The sequence below is a fragment of the Euprymna scolopes genome, chromosome 16 (genome assembly GCF_053919585.1).
Source record: "Euprymna scolopes isolate OS-2025 chromosome 16, ASM5391958v1, whole genome shotgun sequence".
Lineage (NCBI taxonomy): Eukaryota > Metazoa > Mollusca > Cephalopoda > Sepiida > Sepiolidae > Euprymna > Euprymna scolopes.
This window is the reverse complement of record NC_136497.1, coordinates 85,140,689-85,156,849: the sequence shown is the minus strand read 5'-3', so window position 1 is coordinate 85,156,849 and position 16,161 is coordinate 85,140,689. Positions and strand designations below refer to the sequence as shown.

The window sequence follows — 16,161 nt, the reverse complement described above, 5'->3', positions numbered from 1 at the left end:
AGATCTTTTTTAATTTTAACACTGATTTTTCACATTATTCAAATTCTTCATACTACTCTCCTCATCTTTAATGGTATTTTCACGATTTGGTTGATGTAACCTCCGACCTTCTTCAGGTGTATCTTACTGAACTCGAGAATCTTTCTGTCGAACTTGAGAACTGGCACAGAATTTCTAATAGAACACTATATTTAATCCATTGGGGGTAACATGTTCTCGTTCTGTCAGCCATGACCGGATAGAAGTATAAAGTAATTTGCAATTGTAGTATAAATGCCACCCACATTTAGAATCGATCCTTCAACTCCCAGAAGAGCGTAACTTACAACTGAATTTTATCCAGTACTTTATTCACTACGACACACATCCTTGTGGACAGAAACATTCCTAAATTCAACGAGATACACCTGAAGAAGGCAGCAGGTTACATCAACCAATAACTGTGTTTGACACAGATATATTTGCTGATAACAATAATTGACTCTCGACAGATGAGTAAAAATAACACTCAAGATGAGAACAGAGAATCAAAATATGAGTAATCAATCCTCTTCTCAAAAATTCAGAAACAGATTTTCCACATGTCTAGTTCAAGGGAATCAAGAGATATGCTCCTCTAAACTTTTCAGGGAATGGGGCATTTGTATTTCATAGAAGCAAACTTAAAATCAATATCATCTACTCTAATCTTCTCATTAGACAATAATAATTACTATTATTAGTTTTATTGCTGAATAATAGCCAGTCATAATGCATTTCTCTCTCCATCTAAAAGTAGCAATACACATGAAAAAATTGAAATAGCTTAAAATATTTCAATATTGGTATGCATAGAAAGAGCTTGATGAGCTAAGAAAGAATCTTTTTAAATTTTTAAAATCTGATTAAAATTAAGGAAGTTATGGCTATTTTTGTGCCTCACACGTTTGGATATTTTTCCCTCTTTAAGACCATATGCGTTTCGTCACATTTTTTACACTACTTTTTCAGTAAAAATGTCATATCTTTGTTAAAACACAAGACTAAGAAATGAAATTTACCATATAAGTGTATTTTTGTACAAGGAATCAGAATATGCAACTGAAAATCTCCCAAAGTTTATGGTTTCCAAATAATCTGCAGTAAATGTGCATCAATGTGCAGCAATTCCTTAAAAATGCCATGTATCCATAAACAGAAAAGAAGTTGGAGAACTCAAAGTTGAATTGTAATGTGCTTTATGTACAAAAAACTTAAATCTAAACATAAGACCATTTAAAAATGAATATATTGCAATATTTCTTTGATATTATTGTAGATTAACACCTTCTGTTTAACCCCACTCAACTCCTTCTGACCACCCCTCCAAAATGTGATTCTACCTTTTTAGGAAATTATGTATAAAATGCCATGAAAAACTTTAATGAAAGATAAACAAATTATTTTAGAATTGAATGTAAAATAATTTCTTATTACAGGTCATTCTAGCATTTTAGGGCAGTTAACTGTTTTTTTTTCTATGGGAAAATATGCATGCTTTTTTTTTTTTTTTAAGATGATTATGTGTAGTTTTAAGAGGGTTTCTATGCAATGAGAATATGGGGAGGGTTGCCATTCGGACTTTGAATTAATTGTAGGGCTAAGGAAAATTATGTGTGAACATACTGAAAACTTGACAGAGACCAAGCTAACAAAAACAATATTAGAGGGGGGAGCGGTTTGTTTCACAAAAATTTAATGTAAAATAATTCACCATTTCCTGGCCATTCTAGCATTTTAGGACAGTTAACCAATTTATTTTTATGTGTATTTTTCTTTAAGGAAGGATTTATTTTTTGTTTGTTTGTTTTAGATGCTTGTATGTGGCTTACAGAGGTATTTTGTTGGGGGGCTTGCCACTCGAACTTAGTGTTATTGTTAGGGTTAAAGAGTGTTTTAGGAGGAGACTTGCCACACATAATTTGGATTAGAGGTGAAGTAAAAGAAAATTCCATAAATTTGTTGATTTCTGTTTTCGAGGTTGAAGGTGTTAATTCCATAGGCCGTTTATACTACGCTGGAGCAGGTTGTAAAAATATCTTTCGCTTAATAAGTAGAAAAAAAAAAAAATAACGAAATAAAAAGCTTCCTAATTGTAGTTTGATGTGTTTTCTAACTGCTTTTAAAATTTCAAGAATATTGATATAGATTTTGCGGGTTTGTATTACTATACACATAGATTCGAAAAAGTTGTCAAAAAAAACAAATATATAACAAATAAATGTTATCAAAAGCAAGTTACTTTTCTACCTAACTGGATAATTTTTTAGTGTTCTTATTTAATGTAACATGTTTATTCAGCTTGAAAACAGTGTTTACCGATGTTTTGGAAAATTTAAAATGGCGCCCGCCCGATTCTCTTGAAACGGTAAGTTTGGGGAAAAGAGTTAAAAATAAAAAAGTAGACAAAATACTGCTAGAAACTCGCTCAATATATGTTACCGTGACATAGGCTGACATATATTCGGTGAGTTTTTAACAGTATTTTGTATAGTTTTTTTATTTTTAACTCCTTTTCTCAAACTTACCGTGTCAAAGAGAGTCGGGCCGGGCCGGGCGCCATTTTTAATTTTCCAATACATCGGTAAACACTGTACGTTTTTCGAGCTGAATAAACATGTTACATTAAATAAAAACACTAGAAAATTATCCAGTTAGGTAGAAAAGTAACTTATCTTGCCTTTGATAACATTTATTTGTTATATATTTGTTTTTTGACAACTTTTTCGAATCTATGTATAAACGAGATTTTGATACTTATTTTGATTTTGAAAAAAAAACATTTGTGGCTGTTCGCAGTAAAACATTGTTTTAATTCGCTGTTCAAAACTAATTTAAAGAATAAAAGTGCATGCAAGCTATATATCTACAAAAGTTTATTTTGTTTTTTTAACCATGTTTTTAAATTTGACGAGAAATGTGAGAAATTGCAACAGATTCATAATGCCGAATTGGTTGGGATTGTTGTTATTATACATTCTGAAAACCGAATAGTTCTAAACTAATGTTATTCTGATAACAAAATAGCTCTAATTAAAACATATAAGAACATTTATATTCATATTTTCATGTTTTTTCTTAATTCGTTCTTGAATAAAAATTAAAGAACGCATGCTTGTTTACAACTGTGCTATCGCTGATTCTACAGGCTGGAGCTGCTGCTGCTAGTAATACTAACTTCATTTGACCAAATTCGAGAAATAGAAACAATTTTTTTTTCGGGTAGGTCCTTTTAAATTATCAATTACCGCGGTCCTACTCAACATAAAATAATACTTTTAATTGATAAAGATAGTAAAAAGATTGATTTATTTACTACTGGGTGTCCGAAGAATTTTTTTTTCAAAATGTTCAATACTCATCATATTAAATTCTTATTTTTAACACGACAAAAAAAAGAAATCGTCAAAAATATTTCGGACACTTGACAGTATTAAGATTAACACCTCTTCTAATTGGTTCCCAAATCTCATGACGAAATTCTTCATACAATCACGGTACGGACCTTTAGAAAACAGGGGGGGTCATTACAAAACCTTACCAAAAACGCCATTTTATGACGTTCACATTTTTATCACTTTATTTGCTTAAAACTCTTAAAATATATAATGTACATTCATATTTATTAATTAATTTGAAAGTATATTCATTTCCGAACAAAACAGTAGTAATTTGAAGACTTGAAGTGCTTTGGTTTAAAAAATATGGCTATTTTAGTAGAACTACCTTGAAATCGGTGATTATCCAAAGCGTTTTTTTCGTCCATGTGTATTACTACTAAAAGATGTACCACAGTAACAGAAATTAGGAACTTATGATTTTTGGAAAATCTATAATAATAGGAAAACAACAATTCTCTCATTATCCAACAATGATGCTATTTGCATGGCTACTAATAAGATTGTACTACTTGCCTAGCAGTTTGCCCTGAACTTCACCATTGACTCTACAAACCACTTCCTTCACAAATTTCTGCATTGTGGACTGAAGCGACATTTGATGAGCTGATTATAATCTCTTTTCATGTCCAGGATAACACAAAAATAAAAAAAAAATTTGATACCTTCAAAGGCCTGATCTTATGTCAGTTATAATAATCAAGAAATTCTATGCTGAGCTAGTGCCTGCCCTCTCCCAATTCTACAACAAATGTCTTGCCGAATATTGCTTTTCTGGCAGCTAAAAACTGCCTCTGTGATGCCAGTCTTCAACAACTCTGATGATACAACTGATCCCGAAAATTATTGATCCATCTGCATACTCCTAGAATTTGCTAAAATTTAGAATCATTAATCAATCTAGCAATATCTACCCACCTCGTTAATGTTAAACTTCTATCTCACCATCAAGGTTTTAAGTAAGCATATTCTATAGTGGATATCCTAACGATTATTTCTAAATACTTATATCATAGAATGGACAAGGCAGATGAAGCTAGGACTGTAGTGCTTGATAGATCTAAAACCGTTGAGGAGGTCTGGCATGAAGGTCTTGTCATGAAAATAAACTCATGGTTTTAATAGACGAATGTTTAATATAAATAGATCCTTTCTAGCCAAAAGAAGAATAAAGTTGTCCTTGATGGCTGTACATCTAGGTAGGTGTACTCCAGATGTCAATTGCTGGTCCTGATTTTTATAAACGACCTCAGATGAAACTGCGCTTGATACAGATATATTTACTGATGACATTACACTACTTGACACGTGGGTAAAACAAATGAACACATATCCAAGGCAATGGCTGAATCCTTAAAAAATGACCTCCAGTTAGTAGTTGAATGAGGACAAAAATGGATGGTCACATTTAATGCTATTAAGACAAAGCTTTTTTTTTTTCCTTTCTATATATCTATAAAAGTGAACTTGTATGTGTATGTGTGTGTGTGTGTGTACATTTCCCTACCAAACTACTCTGCCAATTTTCAGTCTACAGACTGGAGATTTGACATAAGGGGTATTGAGATTTGTGAAAATCTATTTAATCAGTTTTTGGCCAGAAATTTGGCTGTCAAGGGGTCAAAGATTTAACCTTTGAAAACTTTACCAAGCTCCTCTGCCAATTTTGGGTTTAAGCACTTGAAATTTTAGTTTCTTGGACAAGTGTTAAAGAACAGCCGCCTGTTCTTGTCAGTGAGTAAATAAGAGATAGGATAGTCGAGGATTCGAACTTGCGAAGCTAGATTTGGAATTGAGAATTCCGATCATAAGTTAAAATAAATACAGAATACATAATGTTATTGAAATACAGAATGTTATTGAAAATGGAATGTAGAATTACCATTGTTTAGTTCACATAAAATAGTTATATATCTGTTTATAGAGAAAGGAATGTAGTGATGAATTTTGTTTTTGTTAATGTTAGATCAGAACAATAGAAAATATTAAACATATTTGTAAAGTAGGTTAGAGAAATCGGGTTGAAACATGTGAGTAACAATGCATGCTTAAACACGGAGGCATGTCAGTCCATGTGTCTGATATGCACGTGTTGGTCATGCAATGATGTCATGGGTTTCAATATAGAGAGCTTTAGAAGTCAGTCAGGGCAGTCATTCAGTCAGGGGAGGAAGAGAGAAGATGAGTCAGAGACAGAGCTGACATAGAATCTTGGAAGCGGAGGGGAGAAGAAAGAATCATGTAGAGACTTGAATTCCTTGATGCAAAGCCATTGACCGGTCGAAAATGGAACAAACGAATATCATCATCTTTTTGTATCTGTGTCGTCGTGTTATGTTATTCAACAGAAAAGGTATTGTGTATTTATATTATAAGAACTTTGTGAAATCATCATCTCAAAAATAAGCTAAGAAACATATGTGTGTCAATGTTATAGAAACACTCCCATTCACAGAACTGTCAACAGTATAAATGTCAAACGCACTATCTTTCGGTCTATCTATCTATCTATATATCTAAATATCTTCCTCTCATTGTGTATTACATGTCGTCGGCTGTCCTCCTTTAAAATGCATACTGTCTATATATATAAGACCTGTCTTTATCTCACAACAAGAACACTTACGAACACACAACAACAATATATACTTTTTCTTTTAATATGACCCCTATGCAACACATGGATCAAACTTTAATTTGATTTAAGCCCAAAACAAAGGGGTCAAAATTGGGTCAATGTTAAAAAAATTTGTCCTCTGCGTTCTACCAAATTACTCAGCCAATTTTTGGTCTAAACATTTGAAATTTTACTTAAAGTGTATTCAGATATAGGCAAGCTTTTTAATCGGTTTTTGGCTGAAAATTTGGCTGCCAAGGGGTCAAAGTTCAAAAGATTTTACCTTTGTGGTCTCTAGCAAACTATTCAGCCAATTTTGGGTCTAAACATTTGAAATTTTACATAAAGGGTATTCAGACATGCAGCAAGCTTTTTAATCAGTTTTTGGGCAAAAATTTGTCTGCCAAGAGGTCAAAGTTTACAGAGTTGACCTTTGCAGACTCTACCAAACTCCTCCGCCAATTTGGGGTCTAAACACTTGAAATTTTAGATGTAGGTTATGAACATAAAATTATGAATAGCAAAGCCGAGCTGAACTGCTAGTAAAATTATAAGCTATAAAAATGAATCCTGAATTTTCTGAGATAATACACTTTCTTTTACTAATAAGTTACCACTTATCAAGGTCAAAGTTTAATCAGGTGGACGGATTTTTAGTAGAATAATGAAACAAATTGATTGCAAATGATAAATGGAATGAACAAAATTTGATTATTTTATACTGGATTTGAAGACAACCAGTCTGCAGGGAAACAGACCCATACTAATGTGTTTCACAGATGAAATATTCTGAAGAAACTCTCCTCAGCTAAATTCCGTTTGAAATTAGGAACATCCAATTTCTGTATTATTTAAAACAAAAAATTAAAAAAAAAAAAGACTTGATAAAAAAATTATGGACTCCACACCTCGAAAATGAGGTTTCAGCTAAAAAATAAATCCAACTTCCGTTCCAGATCTTAAAAATGATATTTTGTCTTTAAATAAACCCAACTTTCCATCTAACTATACTCGATGGTTGGTAATACGTTCTTTGCATACTGACTCATGATTTTGCTTTCATCTGGATTTTATTTCTTCTACCTGAACACATTTCCAAAACACTTGTCAAATTTCCTAGCATCGTGCACAAAAGACAACTTTGGGTTAGTTAAATCATCATCGTCTTAATATCTGTTTTACAGGCTGTTAAGTGTTGAACAGCTTTTAGAACTTGACTTTGAAACCAACCTATCTCTGGCCAGGTCTTTATTGATCCCTATTTCACTCAAATCCATACTCATCACTTGTTTTCTCCAATGTTTTTTTTTGATCTCCCCTGCCAACTGAACTTACCATCTCAATTGTTCTGCATCTACTAACCCAAAGCAAAAACATGTCAATATTCATGCAACACATATCCTCAACTCACTGTCCACATTTCACTTCTATACATTATCACAAAGCATACACATGCCTAACAGATCTTGCCATGGTTGACAACAGTAATACACCATTGGTTAGTAAAGGCAAAAGGTTTGTTGAATTTTCTCCATCCAATCCTTACTCTTGAAATCACACTAACACCTGCTCAAAACATATTTAAATGGGAGTCACCACTAATCAAGGCCACCCGAGGATAAAGTTAATTAGTGTTAAGTAGGCGAGACAAAACGGCAATGATGGTTTGTGGTGGAAATTGGGTAGAATTTGATTATTAGAGTGGATAGCTCAACAAGAACTTGTTTACATTGAACTTGAAAACAACCACATTGTAGTCAGCTGGAAAGTAGCCCTTTGGTATAGAGTTTCGCAAGCAGACAGTTCTAGGAAATAAAATTTGTACATGGAATTTTAGGCACAGATAGAGAGCATGGGAAATTGTTGATGTTGGTTGTAGCTAAACAAGTGTTTATTGTGAATGTTTTGCAGAGGGAGGGGGTGGCCATAGATTGAAGCTCAGTCGAGCACTTTTTTTTTTTACAAAGGAATCATCTCTTATCAAAGACTAGAGGCTACTCAAAGATAAGGGTTAATGAGTGCATGGTGGTCATTGAAAGCAGTGTAGTGATCGTTAGTTGTGGAAGTTTGGTAGAATTTAATTATTAGGGGGATGGCTCAACAAGAACTTGTTTACACTGGACTTGAATGAATATCCTGGATGAAAAAGAAAATGCAAATACCTGTAATTCGTGTGGAATGGCTCTTTTTAAAGTGTTTCCTTTAATGCATTGGAACATCTGGTCAAGCAGTTCTTTTCTGTTTGTAATGTATGAACTGAGGGCCTTAAGAGGCTTACTAAGGTCCATGTCACTGTCATCTGAATCATCATCATCATCTACCGCCTTTGACTCCTCCTTATGGGTAGACTTCTCAGATTGAGAATGAGATCCTGTTGATCGCCTGCTGCTACTGCTGTTTCGATGCTGAAACAACAAAAAAAAAAACATCGTAATGCACGTGCAATAAAATTCAATAAAACAAAACATATATAATATGTCATATACAAAAATGCTGATTGAGTTCCGCAAGCAGGCAGTTCTAGGAAAGAAAATTTGTACATGGAATTTTAGGCACAGATAGAGAGTATAGAAAATCATCTGAGGCACTGCCATGTTTGCAATGTCTAAGCTTTAATGAAGCAAATACTAAAAAAAAAATTCCTCTCATGTGGAGACAAGTATTTTTTTTTTTTATTTCTCATGACTGAATAAACATTTTTATATGTGAGCAGCAGAGAGACCCGACATTGCCTGGGATTGAATGATGATTGACGAATATTTCACTCCTATATTTTTATTGTCATCGAAATCCGTAAAATCGCCAAGAAGGAAGCTTCACATTGCTTTATGCAGTAACTTTGTCAAAAATATGTTATTCTACATTGCACTCTAGAGAACCTATCGTTTCTTTTATAAAATTATTTTATATAAACATTTTTCCAGTTAACAAAAAAAAAAAAAAAAACATTAAGAAATTTATGTGCGGGGTTTGAACCTACAAACCACATCATGCAAAAAAACAAAAAAAAAACGTAAATTTTTAAGTCTTATGAAATTCGTTACAGTTAATGAAAATAAATTAAGAAATTTATGTGCAGAGTTTGAACCTACAGACCACATCATGCAAAAAAAAAAAAAAAAAAATGCTATCGACTTACCCATAGTAGAATTTTCACGGCCCATTGTTCTATCATTGTTGCTAAGTGACAACATGGAAAAGATGGCTTTACCGATGATAGATAAATTAAACTAATGGTTTTGATTATGGATAATTATCGGGGGTATTCTGAGACAAAACTTAAGATCACTCCCAGACTTATACACTAAAGGTCTGTAAACTTTTTAAAAAATTTGTTCAACCATTTTGGAATCTATAAGGAATGAACTCACATACAAAGTTGTATTTATATAATTGTAGAGATTAATGTAAAATTAAGTACAACAGTTTTACATACTAGTTTAAATCTGGTATATGGTTGAAAGGGTACTAAAGTAATCTTTCGAATAAATTCCGAAAAGGTTCATTTGGTTATTTAATTCCTATTACAGTCACATAAATTATTTGAAGTTGAAAGAACATACAGAATGCCAACTATCAGTATTCCCATGGGGTTCCAAATTATTTTCATACCTTCACCAACAGCATAGATGACATTTGCTCTTGATATCATCAGTAATAATAGTTCTTTCTCTTCTCTTCACCGACGGTCAAAAACATGAGGCAAGCAAGACCTGCCAAAACACACATGAACATGATATCCAAACGCAAACTGATCTTCAAGCAAAAATCACATTCCCTTTATTTAACTATTTTGCACTAACAGTGCCCATTTTCCATCATCACAACCTTTGCCTCAAAAATCCAACAGGTCGAGGTTTGCACCTTTGTGCAGCCAGTTTCCTTGCTAGTTTTGGCCACTTATCTCTCAGTCTCTCTGCACCCCCCCCTTCTGATCTTATGATTACAAAAGCAGAATCCTGATGGTGGTTTATTTTGTTAGATGTTCCTTTGCAAAAGCTAGGCCTCTTTGGAGGTATTTGCTTCCACTTCTATCTAGGATAAATCTACTTGATTGTCACATATCAGACTCTCCTGTATTCTGATAACGTGCTGCCACAATTTTTCTCCAAAAAGAGCACACTGTAATGCAATCACAGGTCCTCTATATGTTGAGATATTCCATCCACCAGGGTGCACAATGGACTAATTTTTTCTGTTACCTGACCCTGGCCAAATTTCATGAAGCACAGATTCTTTGGGCTTTCACCCACATGGTTTCCAAACTATGTTAAGGACATGCTGATGGTGGCACATCAACCCCTTTTACCCAACCTTCATAATGGTAGAATCACATTGGATGGTATGGTCAAATATGAACCATTGTCTTCTGAGGTTATGCTGTGCTAGCAGACATAACATTTCAATAAACAAAAAATTAAACAAACAAACTTAAAACCTTCACATAGTCTTTTTAAACAAATGTGTACTTGTGTGGTGACCAAGTAACATCAATTAATAGAAGTATTTTTACATCCATGCGCAGTCGTTGTTTATCCAGGTATGGTCAGATCGTCTAGTTACTGTTGATTGGCTGTTTAACTTAGACGAATAAAACGCATGCATCGAACAATGGAGACTTGTTGCAGTTGCAAATTGTTTTATTGGGGAAAGAAGTTTGTTCACAAGAAGATATACTAAAAGAGAGGTCAAAATTAATTCCTTATAAAAGTGAGGTCAAAATTCCTTATAAAAGAGAGGTCAAAATTAATTCCTTATAAAAGAGAGATCAAAATTAATTCCTTATAAAAGAGAGGTCAAAATTAATTCCTCATAAAAGAGAGGTCAAAATTAATTCCTTATAAAAGAGAGGTCAAAATTAATTCCTTATAAAAGAGAGGTCAAAATTAATTCCTTATAAAAGAGAGATCAAAATTAATTCCTTCTGTATTTCTAGCTCGTTTTATCTAGAGAGATAATCTTTGAATTCTAGCATCAATCACACCAGCTGCAGCTGGGTCTATTTCTGTAGCATTATAAGTAGATTTTTTCTTTTTAGATAATTATTATTTTATCAACTTGCATGAAAAGAGTTATGTAAAAGATGCTTAAAACCGTTTGAATTATGCAAATACCACCAGTAGTTCAAAAGTTATGAGAATTTTAAGTGCCAAAATTTATGCTTTTCTGTGGACATTTTTCTTGAGAAAAAAGTGGGCTAAATTATGGACCTCGACATTTCAAGAAATTTGGTAATTTTGCCACCATTTATTTATTTTTCAAGCTATGCACATGAAACTTGGTACTCTTATGTAAAATTGTATGCTCTTTCTGATTATGCAGTCAAATCTGATGTATCTCTTTTCCATAAGCCATGAATTATAAATTAAGATGTACAAATTAAATTTTTTTTTTAAACTGGTGTATGGTATCATACAGTACGTGTCTATTCATGAACAAAACTAAGTATCATACTGGTATTTAAATATAGCCTTATTGAGAGCAGGCAATTTCCTGCCTTCTCATCATAGGAGAGCTTAATCTGGGGTGTAGCCATTGAATGCCTAAAGAGCATTCATGGCCGGTATTTACTACTCCCCTCAAAGAAAAAAAAATTGAGTAGATATGAATTAATCTCAGAAATAAATCAAAAACATTTTTCATACAGATTTTGAATTTCTGTAAATGATGGAAATTCCCACAGTCGACCAGAATTACGCATTTTGGGGCCAGTCCAATTTTCAATTTTGTAAATCCTCTCTATCTGGCCCAAAACATACCCCTATTTTCTGAGATGCAACCATAAATCGTAATGGTAAGCAAGGTAATGTGTAATGTTCATCCCATGCCTCTGCCAGTTACTGCTCCCCTCCAGTTTTTCCTTCTCTCAGTGGATTGGCGCTGGATCTACTAATTGGCATTCCACACATACCCATATCGCCAACTTGCCTTTGCTGAGAAAACTCTTCTGGCAAAATAAGTGCTAAATCGCAGTCTTGGATGTCCGCTGCATTTGTGAATAGCCATGATTCAGGTTACATCCGGATCAGGTATATTTATATCATCGATCGGAAGCTTGGGTCACTTTTTCTTCTTTATTGCATTGAACCACTGCTGTAGCACACACACACACATCAATTGGTTGGCCACCACTGTCATATCTACCAGAAGATTGTGCAATCATCTAATGAGTATCTTGGTGTGAACTTGCACTTTCCAATATGAGTATCTGGCATCCAGTGATGCACACAGTTTGTCTTTGACCTTAAAAATCACAAACTTTTAAAAAAATAAACAAATGCCAGCATGCAAGAGGAAAACAGAAAGAATGAAGGATTGTGGTGCTTTTTGAAATGGTCTTTTTTCCTTAACTTAGTAAAAATGATTTAAAGTCTGTCATTTAACCCTACATTAGTCCCATGGGATGTTTTGTCACCCACATTTTGCTTAAGTGCTCATAATTCCTAATCGGCAACTTATTTCTCCCCCCCCCCTCCCAATACTCTGTTGACTAAGTGAAGGTAAAGCACACATGGTATGCCACAGTTTTATCTCAGTTTTCCTGGAATGTAAGCATTGTTTTGTCCTTCTGGGGTATCCAGTCACCCCAGCTGACAAATGTAGGTATGATTTTATGATTTATATATTTTCCTATTTTTCCAGTCGGAATGAAAATTTGTAGACATAAGCGCATACTATATATCATTAGACTACTCTGTAATATTTAACATAGAATTAATGTTTTGATATTTTCTTTATCATAAGTTTTAATTGGATTATTATTTTATTTACAATTTATTACTCTTTCAATCTTGTAACTATCAGCTTAGCTAATGTAATATCTTAATTTTTCCTTAGGTTTATAATTTATTTTATTGTATTATTTTATATCAATATCAACAAGATACAAGTGATTCAAACTGTTCAACAGGGACTGTAGATATAACCTGAGCCGGCAGGATAATTTTATTTTACAAAATAATCACACTATAAACATTTTTACATTGGGGTGTATGAGCGCCCCATAGGATTAATCATGTTTGTAACACCCAGGTGATTAATGCAGGATCAATGTTATGCCACCTCCCCTCCATGGATGCTATAACTTTTAATTTGAAAGATTGTATATCTTTAAATAAATATTCAACATAGTAAAAGTAAATGGTGGTTGAAACCAATGTACAATATTTATTGAAATAGAGTTGTTATGAATAGTTAAGTTAGTTGAAAAAACAAAACAAAAAAAACATTTGAAAATTATAAACATACAAAATTTATATATATTCCAAATGGTTCATGGGCGTTTTTTTTCTTTTCTAAATAAATTTATTGGTTACTTCTATTTTTAAAGTTATATATTTTATTTTATTCCCAAAAATATTTACAAAAAAAAATCTTCCCTGTAAATCTCATTCGTGCTTTTTATTTGTTACTAGCAGGGCTACCCGGCGTTGCCCGGGTGTTTGGAGGTGTAAAAAAAAAATGTTTTGGTAGTTTGGTAGGCTCGAACCCAAACCCTTGAGGTTAATAGGCTGATGACTTCCCACCACGCTACGATGGCAGAGAAGTGAGACTGTGAAATAAGATCATTATAAGTGATGTGACAGGTTAAACATGATGCCACAGGGAATGAAAGTGGCAGGTGTGTGCAGAATTTAATTCTACACTTAATTCTACTGCAGGATAGTTCTTTTGGGTTTGTTTCCCCAACGTGTTGAGGAAAATTAGCTCCTCCTTTATTAGAGGAGTGTCCAAATGAAAGCAATTTTCTGATATGACAGTGAAAACCGACATTGACCAAACGTCCATCGCTTTCTGAATGTTTCCGGCCCGTGGGCCGAGAACTGCTCATTAGTTTCACATCAGTTTTGCTTTTATACGAAAAAGTCGAATCAACACAAGAGGGGTTGAAATAGCAAGAATCGTGTAAAATTCGATGTAAATAAATCTAGTTGTGACGCGCATTCGCAAATCGTAGATATTATTATCTAGGGGATATATAAACACTTCTAAGCAATAGTAAACCCCCCTCCCCTCGGGAAGCTTGGTGAAAAAAGTCTTTCTTGGACATAAAAAACTCTCGCGCGCATTTTGCCTTTTATATACATAGATTGCACAATAATGCAATGTAAAATTAATCTAATTTAAATGTGTAGATCGTTTATTGACGACACATTTTATCTGTCAGAATGATGTTTTTTAACTGCTTGTAAAATTATATGATTTCAAACAAGGAAAACGAAATAAAAACAGCAGGTTTTATTTATTTACCTATGTATATTTAAGAAACTCTTCTTGCATAATTAAGTAGTAAGTGTATTTTCATTTTTTTATGAGTGCACATCCTACATTAAAACCGATGGAAAAGAAATTTATGCTTCAGTGTTCGCACTACCCTCTATCTCTACTATTATATAAAAGGAACTGTGTGTGCGAGAGTGTGTGAATGAGTTCATTCCCTATGGACTCGAAAATGGCTGGGCCATTTTTTATGAAATTTCACACAAAGGTACTTTATGGACCTGGCAGTGTTCTTAGAAGAAAGAGCAAGCGATTTTAACCAATGTTAACACCTTATACAGCCTAACAGCTCAAGTGGATTTGAGAAGTTTTATTACTACACAAGTCCAAAAGCTTGGCATAAAATCAACAGTAGGCTCTTTGATATGACAGGAGTGTGTTTGAAATGAATGTTTCTGTTTAGAGCATGATACTTGATATTTACATTTTAAACTTTAATTCAAGTCATATATGAAACAACAATTTATAAAATCAACAGTAGATTCTCTACAGTGCAATGTAGACTACAATGTACTGTGGAATAAGTTGCGACATGTGAAGCTTCTTCTTGGTGCACCGTGATGGATCCCTAACTAGAGCAGACAATCAATCGATTTGATTAAAAAATGGTTAATTTCACTGATCTTGAGGACAATAGAAATATGGGAGTGTGAAACATTCGTTGACCATCATTCGATCCCAGAAAACATTGGGTCTCCCTGCTCGTATATATTACTTTGCATACGCTACATGTTTACCATCGCTCGATTTCTTAAAAAGAAAAACAGAAATTGCTGATATGATTTTATGAAATTATGTTTACATAATCATTTAAATGAAAGTTAAATGCACAAAAGTCAAGTATCATGGTGCAATTTTGCTCTGAAAAGAAACATTTATTTTGAAGGCGCCTCCTGTCTTATAAAAGAATCTAAAGTTGATTTTATAAGCTGGACCTTTCTGCTTCTCAAATACACTTGTGATGCTAGGTCGTATAAAAGTGTTAACTTGGGTTAAATTCAGACTTCCATCTTTAATCGGATTTTCTCAATTATCGATACTTACCAGACAAAAACTGCGCAAGAACACTCAGACACATCAAGTACATTTGTGTGAAATTTTAAAAAATCAGCCTAGCTGTTTCAGAGTCGATAGGGAATGAACTCACACATAACGTTCTTTTTATATACTAGTAGAGATAGAGATAATACACACTCACACATGCATACTCTCCACTCTCTCATACTCACAAATGAATACACCCCCCCCCACACACACACACACACATTACACGCATATGCCTCCTCCCACAAACATGCTCATAGAGGAGGAAAATAAATAATCACTGATCTACTCATAAATTTGAATTTTATCAAATGGATCCAACTTGACCCCAACTCAATTCAGCTGAGGGTTGAATTTGAGTTGGATGGAAGAATCCTTTAAAAAACACATACACTGATTCTCAGAAAATCCAACTTCTATCACCAAATGTTATTTGAAGAAAGCAAAAAGTGCTCAGAACGCGTTATAAACATCTAAACTTATAATAATTGAAAAAGAAAAATGAAAATATCAAATAATAACCAAGTATATAAAAATATACAACAACAAATGTCAATGGGTTTTTTGAATATACAGTTTTCTCTCGGGACAATCTAGTCCTTTTATATAAACTAGCCTGGGTGCCCAGCATTGCCCGGGTGTTTGGAGGTGTGTGTCGAGCAAAAAAAAAAAAAAAAAAAAAAAAAAAAAAAATAGTGGTAGTAGACAGGAGGCTCAAACCCATATCGCGAAGGAGGAAAAGAACGTTAAAAAAAAAGTGACGTCTTTGTCGTTGCGTCCATCGCAAAACTGGAAGTGGCAAAG

The 16,161-nt window shown here is 33.6% G+C and overlaps 1 protein-coding gene across 2 annotated transcripts in view; it reads right to left on the bottom strand.

The window, feature by feature from the left end:
• The window catches only part of LOC145296015 (uncharacterized), a 512,151-nt gene that overhangs the window by 472,732 nt on the left and 23,258 nt on the right, over positions 1-16,161 (bottom strand). For both annotated transcript variants that reach the window (XM_080142039.1, XM_080142037.1), the window contains exon 3: positions 8,196-8,438. In XM_080142039.1, the coding sequence (XP_079998165.1) occupies positions 8,196-8,438 (243 nt within the window). The remainder of the gene's footprint in view (positions 1-8,195; positions 8,439-16,161) is intronic.